General features: G+C 33.1%; 4 protein-coding genes across 9 annotated transcripts in view; 2 read left to right on the top strand and 2 right to left on the bottom strand.

The window, feature by feature from the left end:
- Nucleotides 1-6,795, bottom strand: part of LOC116337415 (probable serine/threonine-protein kinase DDB_G0282963) — an 18,899-nt gene extending 12,104 nt beyond the window's left edge. For 4 of the 5 annotated variants that reach the window (XM_031761967.1, XM_031761969.1, XM_031761971.1 and 1 more), the window contains exons 1-3: nucleotides 6,268-6,795; nucleotides 3,852-4,686; nucleotides 3,465-3,768 (exon numbers count right to left, since the gene is read on the bottom strand). In XM_031761967.1, the coding sequence (XP_031617827.1) occupies nucleotides 3,465-3,768; nucleotides 3,852-4,599 (1,052 nt within the window). In that variant the 5' untranslated portion in view covers nucleotides 4,600-4,686; nucleotides 6,268-6,795. Of the gene's footprint in view, nucleotides 1-3,464; nucleotides 3,769-3,851; nucleotides 4,687-5,705; nucleotides 5,723-6,267 lie in introns of those variants that run through there. The other variant, XM_031761968.1, reaches the window with a different exon arrangement.
- Nucleotides 6,796-7,785: 990 nt separating this feature from the next.
- On the top strand, nucleotides 7,786-9,307 carry LOC116337701 (glycine-rich cell wall structural protein-like). 2 transcript variants are annotated; one of them, XM_031762477.1, is made up of 7 exons: nucleotides 7,786-7,916; nucleotides 7,990-8,158; nucleotides 8,240-8,266; nucleotides 8,455-8,499; nucleotides 8,572-8,580; nucleotides 9,019-9,063; nucleotides 9,166-9,307. In XM_031762477.1, the coding sequence occupies exons 1-7, from the start codon at nucleotides 7,908-7,910 to the stop codon at nucleotides 9,228-9,230; spliced, it is 369 nt and encodes a 122-aa protein (XP_031618337.1). In that variant the 5' UTR covers nucleotides 7,786-7,907; the 3' UTR covers nucleotides 9,231-9,307. The 2 variants fall into 2 exon arrangements, with proteins under 2 accessions (XP_031618337.1, XP_031618338.1); XM_031762478.1 differs by lacking the exon at nucleotides 8,240-8,266.
- A 663-nt stretch (nucleotides 9,308-9,970) lies between these two features.
- LOC116337680 lies at nucleotides 9,971-18,529 on the top strand. The gene is made up of 6 exons (XM_031762443.1): nucleotides 9,971-10,124; nucleotides 10,296-10,432; nucleotides 10,506-10,522; nucleotides 10,655-10,707; nucleotides 10,773-11,091; nucleotides 18,302-18,529. Exons 2-5 carry the CDS (start codon nucleotides 10,336-10,338, stop codon nucleotides 11,005-11,007), a joined length of 402 nt encoding a protein of 133 aa, XP_031618303.1. The 5' UTR covers nucleotides 9,971-10,124; nucleotides 10,296-10,335; the 3' UTR covers nucleotides 11,008-11,091; nucleotides 18,302-18,529.
- A 411-nt stretch (nucleotides 18,530-18,940) lies between these two features.
- LOC116337412 (pheromone-binding protein-related protein 6-like) lies at nucleotides 18,941-19,870 on the bottom strand. Its single transcript, XM_031761962.1, has 4 exons — nucleotides 19,663-19,870; nucleotides 19,511-19,586; nucleotides 19,163-19,428; nucleotides 18,941-19,075 (listed from the first exon to the last, which is right to left on the bottom strand). Exons 1-4 carry the CDS (start codon nucleotides 19,738-19,740, stop codon nucleotides 19,058-19,060), a joined length of 438 nt encoding a protein of 145 aa, XP_031617822.1. The 5' UTR covers nucleotides 19,741-19,870; the 3' UTR covers nucleotides 18,941-19,057.
- Between the last annotated feature and the right edge of the window lie 559 nt (nucleotides 19,871-20,429).

Raw genomic sequence — 20,429 nt, 5'->3', positions numbered from 1 at the left:
TAAAATAGAGAGAGAGAAAATAGGTGTGTGCGTGTGTGTGTGTGTGTGTGTCTGCACTAATACTAAGAAACGTGGATGAAACCTACAATTTCATCATACTGCTGTCACTTACAATTGTTTATTCGAAATAAAAATGCATTCGATTTGAAACTACTGACATTAATGTTCAAAACAATTAAATCGTATCGAAATGGAAAAGTGTGCTCAACGTGCACTGTGTATTTTCAAGGTCATTTGAAGAATAACATAGATGTGAATAGCAATCCACAATACAGCAACATACTTCGATATACAACTGTTAACACACAGGCACACAATTGCGTCTAATACAAGCGCACAAAACACTTAAGTATAACACAAAAAAGCGAGAGAAAAATATAAAGAGAGAGAGAGAAAGAGTGCGCGCGCGGATTACTTTATGTGCCATTCATTGCGCGATTAAAAATGCGATTAAAATCATGAATCCTCCTTTGGGTTTGGCGTACGCTGTTGTGTTCTAAATCCGATTTGCCTATGAAAATGATCGAAATGGAATCAACATTTATTCACATTGGCATATTGGTTTTTGATGTCCGTTTAAGTGGCAAAAGACAAGCTGAACAAATACTTGATTTGTATTTTTTTTGTGTCTGCAACCACACACAAAAAGTGGCCACTGGTGCGCCGTGCCGTTAACAAAATGTGCAATTGAGCTTCTGCTTTCGCAACAATCACATTGAGATTGTGTGTTGTGTCAATGCCAAATAGCAGAGTATACGTCCACAAGTATCACACATAAAATACACACTCTATCGATGAATAATCTCGCATGACTTTCGCTTTACTTGATTTTTTTTCATCTCGTTTGCTCGTCACTTTTTCCCCATCGTTTTGTTGTTGTTGTTGTGCTTTGTTTTTGTTTCGTTTTCTTTTTCATTTTGCGAAAATGCAACTAAGTGTCATTGAGAGCATGCAACTATAATCATCATTTTCATGGTGGCCACATCACATCGTCGTAAATCGTTTGATTTTTATGGTCAGTGATTGTGATCAATGATCATACGTAAATACAGTGTAGATGTGCACAGGTAACTTGCTACAGCATCCGTTCGTATGGTAAATTGTGTTTTCGATATTGAATTAGGAGCGTGCACTTTATGGATCATCTCTATTTTTTTTCTCGTGATAACTAATTTGAATTAAAGACCATTTTGTGCGCATTCAATCAAAAGAAGAAAAATTTAAAGCCATTGCGAAACGTGATACTAATTCGCATTGTATGAAATATTTCATCGAGTTTCTTTGCATTAATACAGAAGGAATGAGATCAACTAGTGAGAAGATGCTCCATTGTATTATCATCGGCACTGATTATCATCGGCAATATTCAACTAATCATGAACACTGTAGTCTCGGCAACTAAAAGTTATGACAATGACAACAACGACGATGACGGCAACAGCACCAGCAATAACGACTGCACTTCAATAGCACGATGGTTAATTGATAACTTACTTGGCGATTGCATTACAAACAACATGTCTCATGCGCTCTTTGGTTGTTCTTGTTATTTGTTGTTGCTCGTTGCTTCAGAAAACGGGGGAACTATTGTGCATTGGATCTAGCATTGGATTGTCATGTAAGCAGCCGTGGTAAAATATTGCAATGGTGCAACACACAGTGAAAAATAAACATTGTGAAATATATCAACGGCCAATTGAAATCGGAGGAGACAATGTGTATCGTAAATGCGTGTAAACTATGCACGAATATCGAAGTACATTGCTTGTTATATCGTTTGTTTAGAACTATCAAATCAAATGATAATAGCCATTAAGGAATGCTCACTCATACCGCCCGCCCATCCGACCGTCCGAACCGATTGCCATGCCATTTATCGAGCTTATTCTTTCCATATATATATTTTTTTTTCTCCCGACTCATGTGCTTTGTGTACTTAATTCTTCTGTGTGATTTTTTTTTTTTTTGTATATTTCACATTTTCATTTTCATTTAGTACTTCATGTATAGAAAATCTATATGAATTCAACAATATTTTTGAGTGTGCGAGTACGTTTTGGTTGGTATGCTCGTGTTGTGTGGTGCCGTATAAGCTCACTGTGTGAGGCTGACCTCGGTATATTAAACACATTGAACGCAAATACAAAAAACCTTGACTCATAATCCTCTATTTGATTTAAGTTTTCTTCTTTTTCTTTTTGTTTTTGTTGCTCTCTCAATATGCAACTTGTACGAAAAATTATAGTTCTTTTCTGAGTTCGCGTCGAAAGCAAGGAAAAAACACGATCGAACGAACGTATCGTATCTGTTGTCTGCAGTGCGCGCTCACTTTTGCGCTGGGTTTCTTTTGTTTGCAAAACAAAGTTTTGAATTGAATGAACTGCACTTGAGTGTAATTCGTCGCTTCATCTTCGACGTGTGAAGATTTTCGTTTGCTTTTTACTAGGGGGTAGACACGAATTATAAAACTTTGAGTCATGTGAATCACAGTGAATCAAATGAATCATTCAAATGTCAAATAAGCATTATTTTTGGTTTTACTAACATGATCGTTCATTAAATTCTAAATATTATCGTTGATTTTATTTGGAATTTACTAGAAAAACACGAAATAGATAAAAAAAATAATGAGTTAATACATTTAAAAAAAAAACGTCAAGAAATCATTTTTTCGAAGACAAATAATTTTAATTGTTCAATAAATATTTCTTGTATGACACATAAATGACATTTCAAATGTCATCTAAACAATGTGAATCTTTTGAATCACAGTGAATCAAATGAATCATGTCTACCCCCTAGGCTTTTTATGTACAATAATTTTTTTCGTTTGTTCCGGCTGCTTTTGATTATTATTTTTTGTATTTTTGCTGTTGGGACTATTGCATTTCGCATGCAAATGACAACAGCAAATAAAAATATCAAATCTTTTTTTATATATTAATTATATAGTTCACATGTTGTTAGAAAATCATTTGATGCACATGCACACGTACATGCGCCCCACATACAAACAAATTTAGCCTATCAAACACCGAGAAAAATGACACACATACATAAACAACTGAAAAATGGAAATGATAAAGTAATTACAACGGTCTGTTCTAAAAATAAGGTCGAATTCATTATTACAAACATCTACAGTTTGGCGTAATCGTTGTAGAAAATAGAAAGAGAACATTTACAATGGGAACCATTTTAAGTGCATTCGAAAAATCAGCCATCCATTCAAATAGCCACAAGTTTTTATGCATTTTTTGTTGTTTTTGTTGTTGTTAATTCGGTAATTTCAACACAAAACAATACAAGATTCATGTGCGTTGAAATAAAACTGAATTCTTGCATAAAATGTCTACGGAATGGAGAAATGCCTTGCAAATGATTCATTCAATTTGTCCGTTAATTTTCGGCATTTCAATCGAATCGATTGACGAAAATGAAAAGTGTAAAAAAACTGTACATACCATTTAATGCTCTTTTTAATAGACAAATAACGCTGTAGTTTTGAGGCACTCTGCTTTTGAAGCATTTGTTTTAGATAACATCGTTTACGATTATTGTTGCTACTGCTATTGATTCCAATCGCTGAATGTTTTTCGAATTTAGCATCTTCATCAAAGCTGCGTTCATTGTCATACGATTTGATTGATTGTTTAATATCGTTCTTGGCACTATGTGATGATTGAATTTGACGAACGTTTTGAATGTTTCGCTCTGCTATATACGGTTCCTCATCACTGTCATCGATATTTTGAACATAGCTTGAATCTAAAGATACAAAGAAGAACATGGAAATGAGCAAAAATGCAATTGCATGATTAAAAAAAAAGAAAAAAAGAGTAAGCTTATACCTGATTCTTCTTCCTCTTCACCTTCAATGTCGTCATCAACTTCGGATTGGCCATCATCACCGCTCGAATTATCATCGGTCAATTCAAATACTTGACAATCGTCCGTTCGTGGCCGTGCCCGTGCACGTTCCCGTTGCTTTTGGAATAACAGTTTTGGACTCGATCGATTAATATAGTCATTTTCATCGTCATCCGACTCTGGTTCTTCGTCCATTGAATCATCATCGTAGAGGCTTTCGTTTGCCGGTTGGTCCCAATTTTTCTCAATTTGCGATTCTTCCGATGGTGATGATATGATTGCCACTTCGGATAAACTCTTCGTCGGACTACTTTCATTCAATTGATTCCAACTTTTATCATTTTCTAATTCGTCCGGTTCCGTTTCGGATGGCGATGATATTGTACAAGCGGCACCTTGACTTTTTTGTGGACTATTTTCCGATGGATTATCTGAATCAATCACAGCAAATTGGTCGGGTTCATCACTTGGTGCATCATCAACGGATGGCTCTATTGATGGCTTCGGCGACATACACTCTTCGTCTGTTTTATTTTCGATCACATTTAATTGTTCCGATTGATTTTGATCGTCATCTTTATCCTCTAATTCATCCTTATCCTCTGTTTCGTCCTTGTCTTCTGACTCGTTCACGTCGTCTTCGGTTTGTTCATCATCACATCCATTTTCATTGATATCTTCACATGACTCAACAACTTCAGACTCATTTTCATTCGGTTCATTATCCATTTTTTAATGTGTAGTCTCACTTCAAGAGATGCAATATGTTAGAGTTGTCTTATGAAAAGTTTAGTCGATCACTTCCGAATCAGAAAGCTAAATAATGTAAACGCACATGGACGGAGAAGAGATGAAAAAAAAAAACACAAATAGAATATTATTTAATAGTAAAATCACGATGTTTGAAACTCATAAGATATAATATAAGATAAATAAAATAAGAGTCAACTACTCGTCAAATGATGGATTCGTACACGATTATTCATTCTATACAGACACATATGCCACACACTCACACACACACACACAAATACACACACTTCCACACATACAATATCGGTTAATACGCCGAGTACAATTAATAGTATGTCAAACGATTCATAAATATACTGCGGCATACAAAGAATTATTTTTTGAGCGTCGGTACACGCGATATATAATATTAAAACACATATGCACACATTATTAGATTGAATGATTCGTTGGTGTACGGCATTCGGCACACAATACCATAACATATTTGAGAGAGCGAAAAAGAAGAGTATTGAATTGGTCGGCGTGCGCGTTAAGCAAGCACACGGATTCAGTGGCTGAAACTTTTAAAAAAAGTCTTAATTTTTCATAAAATGTCTTTGCAATCAATAGCTTTCCGTTTTCAGTGGATACATTGACGACTTCAAATTATTACAACACATTTGTGTTAAAATGTAGGTTAGACTCCCGAATGGCAAAATGCACACACATTTGTGTGCTTATCGTTCGATGCAGCATATCCGTGTTTGACAGAGAAACACACAGTCTATAAAACATGAGTAATTTTTCTTTCAATTTTATATATAGATGATGAAAAAATATATATATATGTATATATTGAAATAAACTATACGCAAATCGAAGGCTAATTTTCTGACTCTCGTTTTCTCTTTGTTTTGCTTTATTTCGTTTTCAATTCGATTATGATTTGAGCGAAAAGATTCCAATTGGAAATATTGAAATTTGAGCGTCAGTAATATGTTTTTTTTTTTCATTTGTTTTACATTTATTTTTGAACACTCAGATTTATCAGAACAAGTCAATTTCTAGGTAACCAAATCCAAATCAACACATACACTCACGTCATACTAATCTATCGCTCAACAGTGAGACTTTGCTGTTGGAAGCATTTTTTTTTCTCTTTCTCGTTTGGTTCAGTTTTCTTTTTTGATTTCGTTGATTTGTTTCAATAATATTTCTTTTTTTTCTCAGTATACAATGAATGCAAGCGATTCGAATGCAAACCGAAGCTCATTTGTGAATAAACAGTTCGGTGGGCGCGCACGGAACAATCTAGTCAAAAAAAACATACACTCGACAAATCGAAACAGCGCAACTAAGAAACAAAAATTAAGCAATAAATGCTGCGATAGCATAACTTTGAACATACGACGTGCTCAACTAAATTAAACAGAAACGATTAAAATTATACCACAAGGAACGCAATACCGCAAATGAAATAAATAAAACGAAGAGTAAGAGGGAGAGAGAGAGAGAGAGAAACATCAACGATGACTACGACGACGACAACGACGACAACAACGTAACAATCATCAGAGAATGTACGCTTTCAATATGCACAATGCACTTTGATTGTTCTGCGTTCCAACATCATATATCAACAATATTTCGAAGCACACTTACTTTCGACAAATGCCTCGAAAACTGAAATTCACTGCCTTTTTCGTGGCCCCCTTCGCGTACTTAACTCTTTTCTCAATATCACTTTTCTCTCGGCGTGTATATTTTTTTAGGTGCTGTTCGCTCTTTATTTTGTGTTGCCGGCACACACAAACGCAATTAAAGCGTATTCAACGTAAAGAAATTTAACATAAAATTGTAAAGCAACGAAAAATAACACAAAAAAAATGTCAAGAACTCGCACAAATATCAAATGTATATCATTCGGCAATCGATTACGATTTTTAGTTTGTTATGATGGAGTTAAACAAAAATATAACAATAATCCGAATGTCAACACAACGAATTAAATGTGATAATTCATCTTTTATTCATTTCTTTTTCTTTTTACACCGTTTGAATTTTTTTTTACACAAAAATCCGAATCACAACTCAATATCGACAAAATGTTTTTCCCTTGTGCTCTATAAATCTTACATATTTTTTGGTCACTCTTTCACTGTAAATGTGTGTACGCTCTCGACGTTATCGGTGCGCCCTCTGCTATGTCAAACATTCATGTCAATTGGCTTACAGTCATTAACCATTCACATGATGTTATCATAGTTGCCGACAAATTAACAGTAAATCGACAATGCAGTCGATATTATCAACATTTTGACTGTACCAATGCATTTAATATTTCGCCTAGGCATTCGAACTTTATTTATATTTTCAATTAATTTTATCAATATTTTAAAATAAAAAATGTGATTTTATCAATTTTCCAATAGAATTTTTATTATTTTGAAAATGATGATAATTATCATGGAATGCGGAGAATGTTCTTTTTCTTCATTTTGTCAAGGTCTAGATGCATTTAAGCACAAAAAATGTGAATTTTTTTTATTGTAAATTGGAAAATATGAATATTATTGTTTATTGCAATAAAAATCATTTTCTAAGAGATAAATGACTGTAAGTTTTATCGATCGAATTGAATTTATATTCTTTCAAAGGAATAAATACATGACAAGCAGAATCTATTTCGATAAATAGTTGAATATATTTTATGTAATCAATTCATCTTCACCAATTTGTATGCAAATAAAACGCATTCTGGATTTACCAATGACTAATCTGAAATTAATGATATGTATTACAATAATTAAACGGCATTCATGAGTTTTGGGTATTCCTTACACTGAAGAAACAAGTTTTCTAGATGGTGCATGAGCGACAGAAAAAAAAAAACTGGGGAATTTTTAGCCAACGTATGTGCACATTATTTCTCTGCATTCGTTTACTTTCGTTGAACTATGCATTTGTTGCATCCTCAATTGTGATTTTTCTTATCATTTGAAATTCTAAACTTGTTTCACAATTCGCATAAATTACGAAAAACTAGTTCTGCACTATTTGCGATGTACGTGCGGCTTAAGAAGTCAGCGCACGCGGCTAATGCACTTTCTTAACCCAAGATATGGACACAAACATGCACGATAATTCTTTTTTTTTTGTTTGGACATCGACTTTGATATAAAAAGGACGATCGTTGGATGTTTCAATGAGTAGTTCTTTGTTGTGGCTTTGAAGACGCTGTTTCTGTGGCTAAGCAAAATCTATTTATTTCGCAATTCAAACGTTCAACTATTTTTTATAAAATGTGGAGTGTAAGTTAGGAAAACATTGATTTTTTAAATTCCAAAAAAAAACAGGACTCGATCATTTTCTTTTTGGTTGCAGAAAATTCTGATAATGTCGATTGTTGTGGGTGTATGCCTTGCAGCAACGGTTCCGGTTGAAAAAGTAGAAGAGAAACCAGTGCCAGCTGCTGCTGCTGTTGATGAGGCTGCTGCCATTGCTACTGGTGAAGATCTTAAGACAGACGAAACGAACGGAAGACAATTTGGAGGTAATGTTTTTGATTGTTTTTTTTTTTGGGTGGCAATTCATGGTGAACACTTTCATTCAATGTGTGGGCATTTTATTTCAGGTTATGGTTTTGATTTCGGTGGATTTGGTGCGTTGTTTTAAAATTATTTTAACTTAATTAATAAATAATAATTAATCAATCGTTATGGAAAATACAAAGACAGCTGTGAATTCATAGCATTAAATAAACGAATATCATTTTGTCATAGAATGAGTATAGACAAATGTAACTTTTGAATTAGTTTTCGGAAAATAAAATGTTTGTTATCATTGCAGGAGGCTATGGAGGAGTATACTATCCCGGTTCCTTCGGTGGATATGGTATGAAAAATGAAAATTTAATTTAATGCTAATCTATAAAAATGTATTTTAATTTAATGTTATATTTTTCAGGTGGTTACGGTATGAAGTTTTTGAGTTTTGAAAGTTTTGATTTCTTCAATTTTTGTTGGAAATTCATTACATTTTGAAGAAAATCGATATTAATGTGCATAAATATGCAAAAATCGCCTTTTGATACTTGCCATTTTCGAAATGTTATTCCTTCCTGATAAAATTGAAAACTTCTTCAAATTTACCTAGAAAAACGGTAAACATACTATATTATTCATTCAGATCAGACTAAAAAATACTGAGCACAAAGACAAATGCTGCAAGAGTAACAAATTTTTCATAAAAAACTGTCCGGTATTTTTTAAACAAACTTTTGAATATTCTTGTGATTTCGAAGGTCTGAAAGCGATATATGCATCATTATTGAAAAGATAATTTTTCTCTTTAATATGGAATGTTACTCAAACTTTTGGGCTGTACTGTAATTATTTGTTTACTTAACGACAGGTGGATCGTGGGGAGGTGGGCATCAACATTCGCACGGCGGCTATGGTAATTGTCCAAATTGAAAAAATTATCTTCGTGAAATAAGTTTTTTTTAAAGAGTTTAACACATTTTACAAATCATCCAAATATTATTATTTTTCTTCATAGGCGGATATGGCGGAGGTGGGTATCCACACGGAGGTGGGTATGGTCACCATCATCACCATGGCTAATTTTGATTTAAATATATTTCGAAATGAATCATCATAAATTACTGTCAATAAAAACAAATATGATTTGACCGAAAGAATTACGATTATTTTATTTAAAAAACAAAAAAAAAAAACAAAAAAAAACTTTTTAATAAGCATTGTCTTTATTGAAGAACAATGAACTATGAAATGACGTGTTAATTTGTGGATTAAAGATTGGAATTCTCTTTTGACTCCTTCTTGTGTGAGTATCTTTATCGCAATTTCACACATATGAACTCCTGTTTGTCTTGCTCAGAACGGGTTTGAAAAACTGTCTGCATACTACGATGTCAATCCATGTCAGCTGTAAAGGCACTTAACGTGAATATATATGATACGATATAATTTAATTAAAAAGGGGCTCGTGCTTTGTATACCAGATTCCAATGTTCTCAAGAAAAGTGACGCACTGATTCGATATATCCCGAACAATCAATATCTCAAGAAAAATTCAACAGCATTTTAATTAAAATTCATTATTATCCATACTAATTGCAAATTATGTACTACACAAAACGTAAAAATTATCAATGTATTCCATTTCTTATCTGCCCGAAGAGTTCTCCTTCCAACCAAATGTTGACACATCAAAGAAATTGATTCGCCACTTTGGCCAATTACAGTTCTATTCAAAATCATTCAACGAAAAAGCCTCTATACAAAATATGACTATAAAAGGAACATTTTGTTCGTTCACCATAATCATTTGCTCGCAGAAATTGAGCAGATAACATCAACGCTTGAATTTTATTTATCACATTAAGAAAAGCGAATAAAAAATATTATTTCATATTTATGAAATTAAAAACGGATTTAAATTAAATTACAACACAAATCTGCAGAGAAATAACCAAAAAGACAAGAAGTGATTGTGTAAGTGCCAATACTGTTAACAGATGGAAGCAGCAATGAATAGATAAAAAGCTGCAAAAGTATTTTCGATTCGTAAAACCTGTCAAATGTTCACGAAAAATGAAAACGATGCAATTCGATTTTGAAGAATTTCTAATTTTACATGTTCTTTGTGATTTTTTTTTCAAATAGCTTCAGTTTGTCGACGATACACATTGGCAGTAAAATTGATATGGCAAAGAAGTGGGAAACCTCCCTGGCACTGTCTATGATGGTGCTATTTGCACTCATTTCGTGTTGTATGACTCAAACATTTCAATATTCACGTGGTACGTATGGAAAATAGTGCATGCATCATCAACAAAATTTGGAATAAATGTAAAAATGTCTTTTTTTTTTCAGGGTGGGTAAATGGTAAAGTAAGTAAAAGTTTCTATCTTTGATTTTTTAAAAATTTATTCACATTTTGATAAAATGAAGATCTGTTCGTTACTTCCTGTCAATACGGTTTTTTTTCAAAGACTGAAAACGTTTTCTATTTGAAACTTTAGAGATCCGGTCCGCCAAATGCACCCAAAGCTGAAGAGATTCCAGACATATGCAAGTAAGTGAATGAAGGATCAAATTAAAAATAAAAAGAAAACATTCTATAATTGACTTCATTCGCAGGCAATTTTTTTTATCAGAAATCTTGGCCCATAGCAATCCACTTACCGTTCATATTATCGCTCATGATTATGCAACAAATCCGCATCAATTTCATTCAGCTGCCTCTTATCAACGGCCACAAATTAAACATGAATCTGATTTGGTGCCAGCTGCTCCGTACATCATTGAATCATCATCACCAAATGCCTATGACCCGAACGATCGATACAAACGTAATGCCAAAAAGAACATCTAAATTATCATTGTCTCCTGAACCGATCGTTGTTTGACCAATGAGAAGAACAAAGAACTGAAAATGTTTTTATCAAAAAGTGCAAATGTGAGTGTGAGTTTTGAAATGTATTTAAAAATTTCTATTGAATGTTAACAAAAAATAATGAATATTTATCAATGCAATACTGTATTATCATTATCAACGCATATTAAAGTGACTTTTTAACGTTCTATATGTTCAATATACAAAATATTGGTTGTGTTTAGTTTTTTTTTTTTGCTAAAGATTTTCGATTTTTTTCTAGGTAATATAGGCTACTAAATGATGAGCAATAAAAGATGTGGAACTGGTTTTAGTGCGTACGTTGTTCAAGTGTGATGTGATATTTATTAGGCCTTTGGTCGCAGTGTAAATAGGAGGGGAGGATTCCTTTCTTTTTGCTTGTTCTGAAGTGATTGTTTGTTATTTGATGCCAATACGCTAGGTACACATAAAATTTTATCACTTCACAGTGGAAAAAATGTTCCCATAATACAATGGAAATGGTAAAAATCATAAGCAAGTGCACAAAGGCACAAAGGGATGTAAATATATAGGATGATAATCAATGTAGACGAGAAGTAAAGATAAAAATCTAGTTAGGGGACCGAATAATTTTTCATATTTAATCAGATTCGATGTAATTCAGAAATCACTTTGAAAATTACGCATCGAATCCTTTTATTCGAACCTTAAAAGAAATATAATCCATTCAAAAGAAAATGCCATTTCTGACGTAAAAATGATTATTTTTCATCGAATTTTACTCATTTACATCGCCATTTAAAGAGAATATGTTTGGTATTAATAAATAATAACTGCATAAGTGCAAAAGAAACAAAATTTCATTCAATTTATCTATCCCAGCAATGATTAATAGAATTATGTGTGTCTGTGTGCCCGTTCATTGCTTCACTGCAAGACGTTATGAAGTGGGCAATAGCTGGTACGTTCGTATTTCATCCGAGGGGTGAGAAAATAATCGTTTATGTTATTCATATGCCACCGGATCAATTCAATTGAAATGCGTCCGTTTACAAAACAATTGCATTTGGTTGGGATGACATTTTTTCATCGGTTAGTTTCTACAATTGATCTTTTTATATTTGTGTGTGTGTATCTCTCTCTCTCTCTCTCACTTTCCCCTCTTTTTTTCTCGGCCTCTTTAATGCAACTTTAATAGACTTGTTACCGCCGAATGAAGTGCCGTACACAAGCACACACGCATACCACGTCAAATGTTACTCATTGCACTTCCACTTTTTTTTTAAACAATTCTATTGTGTGTTCATTGATCCATTGTTATTTATCTTGTTATTCTCTCTTTGTCTGCATTTTTTTTATTTGTTTGGGTATATCGAATCATCTTCCAATTTAGTGTGTTTGGTTTCTATTTTTAGTGTACCGGATTAAATTGTTAAGAGGGGTGATAGGTTAAATGGCCTAATGTTAACAATATGTTCTGAGTTGCAGCAGGTTTTTTTTACTGTTCACCACTATTCAATGTACACGCGCTCGCGTGTATGTGTTGTGTATATGCCTGTGTGCGTATGAACTTTTACTGGAATGAGATAATTTTTCCGTTTGCCTGCCAAACAATTTGCAAGCAATTCAAAATCCCGATATGATGACCGTAATTGAAACAAAATCCTATCTGCCATACATTCAAGTTTTCCAGTTTGTGAGGTGGTGTGTGCGTGTGTCAAACATCGACATGATGTGAACATTTGCTGTATACCAATTAATTGCATGGCGGCGGAAAAAATTACCAATTCTTTTTTTGTTTCGGCGCAGTGTGACAACAATTTTATTGATTAAATTTTTAAGCACTTGGGATTTACAATGATTAAGTTAATCGGCGTCATCGCCGATTTATATTGTTCAACTACCTTCCGAACAGCATGATATGTGAATTGTACACATGGCAGACCATCGCATAATTTTGATGGAAAAAATTTCGTTTGAATGTCGGATGTTTTGCGCGCCGAAATTTTAATTTCACTTTCAAATCGAATGACAGCCTTGGTTCTTTATTAATTCCGTTTCTTATGTTTGACTTATTTTTGACGTGCTATTTATACCATATGGTGAAAGTTTCTCAAAAATGGAAACTATCTTAACAAAATTGGTGAATCGATGCAACTTGTTTAGTAAGTCTTAAAACGATAATAAAAGTATGTGCAAAGGTTGTTGTCCCGCATAGTAGTATTTTAGTTTTCTATTTTAACTAGTTCCAGAAACCGTCTTTTTGTCATTGACTTCAAAATGACATGCTGCAAATAAGTGATACGCTTCGAATTTTTCATCTTGTATTCATACAGTTTGTTCTTAAAAATCAATCAATAGCTGATAATCATCCCGTTTTGAAAATGATTGATGTTCTTTTCAACAGTTCTATATATCAATACTCCATCAGTCATCGAAATCGACAGTGAATTTAAAAACTCACTTACATTTTAATATACCATAAAAATCTGCATTAAATTTTCTTGTTTAAGTCAATGCATTTTCAATGGCATCGGATAAATAATTGGAAACCAAAAACCGATTGATGAAAGACCATGTGATCGAATGATAGAAATTATCGTCATTTATGTATTGTTAGTTTTATTTTCGAAGCCGCCACACTTTTTGCCCACCACTGATGCTGTATGGCAAAGCCGGTTTTATCAGACGAGCAAATGTATACAGCAGGCAGTGTATTTGACTTATGCGCCGGAAATATTTAAAAAAAAAATGGAAAATGAAAATAACCGAACAAAGGCCAGTCTTGATCAACACACAAATATATATATCGTCGCATACGAGCCTCAAATGATGCAATTTGTTTGTCGGTATTTGATAATGATTTGTGTGTATATCTTCTCTGGGGCGAAATGATTAAAGACCAAAAACCTAGCCGAAAAATGGTTTACCTGCTAAAATGGTTTCGATCAATATATTGAAACAAGAATTATGGTTGCTTTTGTTTGTATTTGGCTCATTTAATCTTTAATTTGAACCGACTAAATGAGCCGATATAATTAGAAGGTATCATTTTGATTACACACCGTTTGTTTGCTAATGGCCATTTGCTTTATTGAATAATTTTGCCTATTTTGACAGAGTTCGAATACCGATCAATGGTCAGTATCAATCTAAATAAACAACACATTTATTGACCGTGTGTGGTTCCGCATACAAAATTGGATGGTGGTTTTTAGTCTCTATCTCTTCCGTTTTCTCATGCAATGCAACATTTTTTTTGTCTATCAATTGGTTATATTAAAACAAAATCAACACAACATGGTATTTATGATGAAATTTAGTTGCAATTGTTAATTTCAAACTGAAAAACGACCACGTTTTCTTTCACCAATATCATAACGAATCAATGGACAACATAGAGTGGACATTTTTATTTGTTCATGAATATGAAGTGCACAAAATTGAATCCATGCAAAAAAGATGCGTTCACTCTACAAACTTTCTTTTGCTCTTTTAATGTCAAGCGTGTAAAATACGACATTTTTGCAAAGTCGTGCAACGAATAAAAAAAATCTTGAAAAGAACGAGGTTAATCCCAAAGAGTGAATGTGAAATAATGACGCGCCAAAAGTCGCATGTGATGTATCTCTCACGCCTCAAAATATGAGCATGAAGTAAACGTTATTTGGTCGTGCACACGATTGAATTACAGATCAAAAAAAAGTTGGCATCAAACTGAGGCAGCGATACTTCTGGTGTTTCATCTAGAACGAGAAAAATAAAATTCATTCCCTTCGTCTTTCTCGTAAATTAATTATAGCCCCTTCTCGCCGACGTATTTTTCGGCGAATGAAAAGAGCATCGGTAACTGTATACGGAAGCAGGGTATAACGCAATAGTATTCTGGTTTTCTTTTCTTCATGCTTCGCACAATAATCTCAGTCACATCAGCCGTGTATATTGTGTGCGTGTTTGTTTTCGTTTGCACATTCATCGCTTGATGAATTCAAACAATAACAAAAAGAAAAAAAGATTCCGCTTGTCCTGCCTTTGTGGCGCTAGTTAACACATAACATTTCTCTGCAAGTCGGTCTTCACAATAACCATCAGAGAACAATTATTTAAATGTATGTATTCCACTTCACATGGAGATTGGTGGCACTTGTTGTTCACTTTTTTTGAATACTGTTTATTTCAATTCATGTCTCTGGTAATGGATTTATCAAAGATCATAAGCCGATACAAAACGATGTCTCTATTACGTATGTGAGTGTGCATGAGCGCATGTTTGGTTAAATAGAATGGGTCTAGCGAGCGAGCATCGTTCGTCAACCGAAGAACCAAAAATAAAATTCGAATTTCATAAACAGGATAATCGATCCCGTGGGTATTCACATCATTTTCCTGAACCATGAGAACCGAATTAACTACACGAAACGTGCGCGATGATAAAATACACAACGGAAAATTATTTAATTGTATTAAAATACAATTACATTTTCATTTGATCTAGTCTCCTGTGCGATTTGATGAAACTCACTATACTATGAATACATTGAATCCGTCACAGAAAAGGCACAAAATTGTAATTTGATATTCGTTTAGTGTGTATGCAAGTGCAAGTGCAATTCAAACAATTCATGTATGCACGTGACCACATAACACCAAATGTTCATCCAACCAAAGATTTCTGAGAACATAACCGTAATTCTCATTACTTCTTTAGAATAAATGTTTCCGCTTTTCTCTCTCTCTCTCTCATTTGTTGGCAACATTTTTACGAATATTCTAATGAAATGCAGAAAAAAATGTTTCATTTTTCATTTAAAAAGTAAAATCAAGGTAACTTAGCTTCATTATTCTTGATTTGTACAACGAATTTTTGGTTTTCGTTCTATGCTTGTCGGTTCGTTCGAATAGTGGCTATATTACAGCCCATCGCGTACAGTAAAAGCACAGTAACGAACAGTTGGCAAAATTTATTTTTAAACAATTCCCTCGACAATTCGCAATTGCATGGGCTATTCTGTTCATGTTGCATAAATGTTTTTAATAAATGATTTTGTTGTTTCTTAATTTTTGTTTGGTTGTTATTTCTATGTTAGGATTTTTCATTCATCCCTCAAGTGAAATCATTTTGGATAAGCTCGATATACGATTTTTAAAACAAAAACCTTTATATATTGCATGAGATTAATCAACTATAGTATTACACAATTGTGCCTAGAACATGCGGCTATTAAAGCAAACTCATCATTATTCAGCATAATAATAAAAACAATGACAGCAAAAAACATGACAATAAACATTTAAATTATTATATTCAATGGGCTTCCGTTAGAAGATCACTGAAAACGTTTCGTACTTTTTTCCGATTCGAATGGAACAATGTGAAATATTTTGATTACACATAACCTTTTAATGAAATTGTTTAACTTTAAATTGAGTTGCATTGATGTGTGTCAATGTCGTAAAAACATTGGATTGACATCCAACGAAATAATAACCAATTGAATTTCAGTACCGATGTCAAATCTGATCTCACTCGATAACAGATTAAATAATAAATATCATGTGATATCATTTACCATTGTGTGTGTAAGTGTAGGTGTGGATATGTTGGGTTTGAGTGTAAAAAGTGTGATGAGATCCAAATGCAACCCTTTTAAAATTGGCTGGCAAAATGGTTTTAATTTGTAAACAAAGTATGGGCTTTTACAACATTGGCATATGCGAGCAAGTGTAGTGTGTGAAAGCATTGAGCGCCAACGATATTATAGTTCCTTGAATATATATAGATATACATATATCAGAGGCTCTTTCACTTTCGCATCTATATTTTATTTGGTTTTCGGCTGCATTTTGCTGACACGTCTATTTTACTCATAAAATAACACCATTTTACCATCAATCCTTAATCGAATTTAATATAGAAAACGATTTAGCTGTACACACTTTTCACACTGCAATCATAAATAATTTATTGAGTTTGAAATTTAACACATTGACTCTATTGCACTCACTCTTTTTCACTGTGGTTCCATGCTTGTTTTGCTATCGTTCATTTTTATATTGGTAACAATCCATCTAATGCTCTTCGTGGTACACATAGACCAGAGTCTCTAAACAGCCTTAACGCTATATAGTCAACTGTATACTTGAGAGAAAGTCAAAACATCACATCCAAATCAAAGTGTTTTAGTTGAAAAATTCAATAGTTTAGTTTCGAGTGTGAAATATTTTCATAGGACATAATTACACTGGGAGATGATACTGTAACATGAGGGTCATAAGCGGTGAAAAATTGAAAATGAAACAGAATCAGTAACAGCAATTGGAAAGACCTATTCCATGGTTCTATGGCAAAACAAATTCGGTCCTTATCTTTTTTATGAAGAAAGAAAGGGGAATCGACATGCAATGTTAACAGACTGTTCACACGTACAACATTCAATTTTATTCACAGAAAATAGCAGTGATCTTGTGTTAAGATGTGTAAAATTGGAATCAAAATATTCATGGTGAAAATCAAAAAAATTTCAATTTTATGATATTAACGACTCAATTCAATTTTACAAACTATTGCAATTATTGATTTTTAAGTTTTACAAACTGTGCAAAAATTGTCGTTTATTTCGTGAAGACTTTTTTACCCATCGCTTTTGTCAGAAACATAAATTCAGGATTGTCGATTTATTAGGGTTTCTTGAACCAAATTCTGAAAATTGATTCTGACAAAAAAAAAAACACTTTTTCATTTTTCTTAGATTACACGCTAGATAATTACTTTATTACTAACGTCAAAATTCGAAAGCAAAATGAATTTCAATTTATTTTCATTCTGCGTAATACCATAATTTTAGCCAAGTATGCATTTAAATTACAATATAAGAAAATTTTGTCATAAATTTGTGCAATCATTCAACAATAATGGCATAGCATTCAAATGAAAACAACAAAAAACAAATCAAAATTCTATAGAAAACGTCATTCTGCTGTGTAATATCCTGACATATATACGATGATACTATAAAATTTATACTAAAAACACTTGCAAAGAGTTTCCCTCAATCACTTAAGCTTGGAAGTTTGCAATCGATAGTCGATTCATATATTCAGAACAAATTCTATTTCAAATTTCAAAAGTACAGTGATACAAAGTTGATCGCCATGAACGTGTTGAAACGTTTGTGTCAATTTTTACTTTTGAGCATTCTTTTGACAATCGCCAAACCAATAAACGAACCTGTAAATGTATCCACATTGTTCACCATTTGAAAAGTATCTAATGTGTTTTGATTTATTTTAGATTGATCGCCAAAATAAAGACGCAAAATCGGTGGCTTCGTGCAGTAATGAGAAGAGGAGGTGCTATTAAATAAACACAATCTCGATATCATGCTTCACAAGGATTTGAATGAACTACAATTAAAATTGGTATATTTTTGAATATAAGTCACAATAATAAAAAATTTCTCGTTTCAAATGCAATTGTCTATTTTATGGCTGGAGTGAAATAAAAATATAAATGTAAAAATATGTGTTTTAATTGTAGAAAATTAACAAATCCCATAATTTGGTTGCTATTTTCATCGGAGAAAGAAGAATTTTGTTAACCTTAATTGAAATTGGCTTTTGAAGCGTGTACTAAATTTTTTTCCATGAAAATGATTTTAATTTAAAAAAAGACATTTTTAAATTATCAATTGAATATAGATCTTTGTGACATCATACCTATTAGGTTCTGAAATTTCCACCGTTTGATTTGAAAGAAGGTTAGAATTTGCATCTGTACTCATGGTACAAGCTTTTAAGATACTTGCTCATAATGTAACCCGTCGGTAAAGTTGAAATGCAATTCCGATTATTTTAAGGAATTCTGTGGGAAGGTACGGAAACATTCAATACGAAAAAAAAATCCAAAAATAAATGTTCAATTTGTAAAACTGTAATTATTTATTAAAATTGTTATGAAAAAGTCGTGATTTACACGAAAAAATTGCACCACACCGAAAATCACTTGAAAGTCAATATTGCCGTCGCGATGTTGCACGATGAAGAAAATTTAAATCAGGAAGTAATGCTGTAAGAAACAAAAACATGTCGAAAATATAAAAAAATGCTTCCAATCAGATATGTTTTGTTTAATATCAAAGATATCAGTTATTACTTTTGGATCTGCCGTCTTCCAGCACTTGTGGTACCAGAAGGCGCGCTCACATTGGTTTTCACCCTGTGGTTTCAAGCATTTTCTCCCCATGTTAATGGCAATCATTTGAATTTCTTCGTCCAATTTTTCAATGTGTGTGACCATTTTTTCCAAATGCAATTCACCTTTTTCGTCAACAACCCCGGCCTCCTTAAATAGACAGTCCATATAGCATTTCAATGCTGGATCTTCATGTATTTCGCCATCGCTAAATTGTCTGATTGCCTCTATATTTGTTGAAATGAAATTCAATTGGTGTTTAAAATAGAAATAATGTCTGTACATTGAAATGAACTTAGTTCAAATTACCATCGGTCACTCCGGTTTTTGCCTCGCATGTAATTCGCATCGGTTGAACAATGGCAACGACTTCTGGCGGTGGCCACTGTAATATTTTTTCAATTCAATCTGTTGTTGTTGTTTTTTTTTCTTCAAATTTTAACCAAATTTCCTAAAAATACCTTATCATCACGACGAAGCTCCACTGCAAATGCCACAGATAGAACAACAGTGGCAAACAAAAATAAACGCTTGAACATTTCGTTAATTTTATTTTAAATTCACGTTTTATTTTGTACTTTTTTTCGCTTTTATAGTTCGTATCAATTGGATTTTTGGATTTTAAAGTTAGTTGTACGACAGAAATCAACACGACAATCGGATTAAATTCAATTGACTGACAGAATATTCGGAAAATCGATGGTAATTTATAGTTGAAACGTTTCCAACGAAAGATGAACCAAAATTGTAGTGTCATTTCTTTTTAATTATATACGCTCTTGTCACAACGATGATTGCCGATGTTCACAATTAAAACAATAAAATGTACTTTAACGCCGCCGTACAATTACTTTGCTTGTCTTTTTAATTATTGCATTTTCTGCATTTCACGTTGTTTTTGAGTACATGTTTTACTTCTGAAATGAGTTAATGACGGGAAAAGCACGCCTCAAGGATGTGCAAGATATATTTGGCACAGTGTCATCGATTGTAGTTGTCACAATGAAATTTAATTTAAATCGCTGACAATAATTTTCAACGGGTTACTCACTAGATCAAATCAAAGTAAACGAAGAAAAATTATTTAGTCCAAAATGATTTGACTGGAAACTACTCTACCAGGGTTTACTTGAACTTTTCATCGGACGTGTAGTAGGCCGCGCATCTTTCGAGCTGTTATTGACACCGGAAAAGTGCGCACTTATTCCATATACATTTTTAAGTGCCG

This window comes from Contarinia nasturtii, unplaced genomic scaffold, assembly GCF_009176525.2.
Source record: "Contarinia nasturtii isolate CC-2019 unplaced genomic scaffold, AAFC_CNas_1.1 Cnas_scaffold_285, whole genome shotgun sequence".
Taxonomy (NCBI): Eukaryota; Metazoa; Arthropoda; class Insecta; order Diptera; family Cecidomyiidae; genus Contarinia; species Contarinia nasturtii.
This window is presented reverse-complemented; position numbering and strand designations above follow the sequence as displayed.

Bases quoted from the DNA above. Each gene is read 5' to 3' on its own strand.
- LOC116337701 (XM_031762477.1), top strand. The intron at 8,159-8,239 runs GTAATGTTTTTG...ATTTTATTTCAG, and splicing joins GAACGGAAGACAATTTGGAG to GTTATGGTTTTGATTTCGGT. The intron at 8,267-8,454 runs GTGCGTTGTTTT...TTATCATTGCAG, and splicing joins TTTTGATTTCGGTGGATTTG to GAGGCTATGGAGGAGTATAC.
- LOC116337680 (XM_031762443.1), top strand. From the start codon at position 10,336: ATGGCAAAGAAGTGGGAAACCTCCCTGGCACTGTCTATGATGGTGCTA. The intron at 10,708-10,772 runs GTAAGTGAATGA...CTTCATTCGCAG, and splicing joins GAGATTCCAGACATATGCAA to GCAATTTTTTTTATCAGAAA.
- LOC116337412 (XM_031761962.1), bottom strand. From the start codon at position 19,740: ATGTTCAAGCGTTTATTTTTGTTTGCCACTGTTGTTCTATCTGTGGCA. The intron at 19,587-19,662 runs GTATTTTTAGGA...AAAATATTACAG, and splicing joins AGCTTCGTCGTGATGATAAG to TGGCCACCGCCAGAAGTCGT. The intron at 19,429-19,510 runs GTAATTTGAACT...CAACAAATATAG, and splicing joins AAAAACCGGAGTGACCGATG to AGGCAATCAGACAATTTAGC.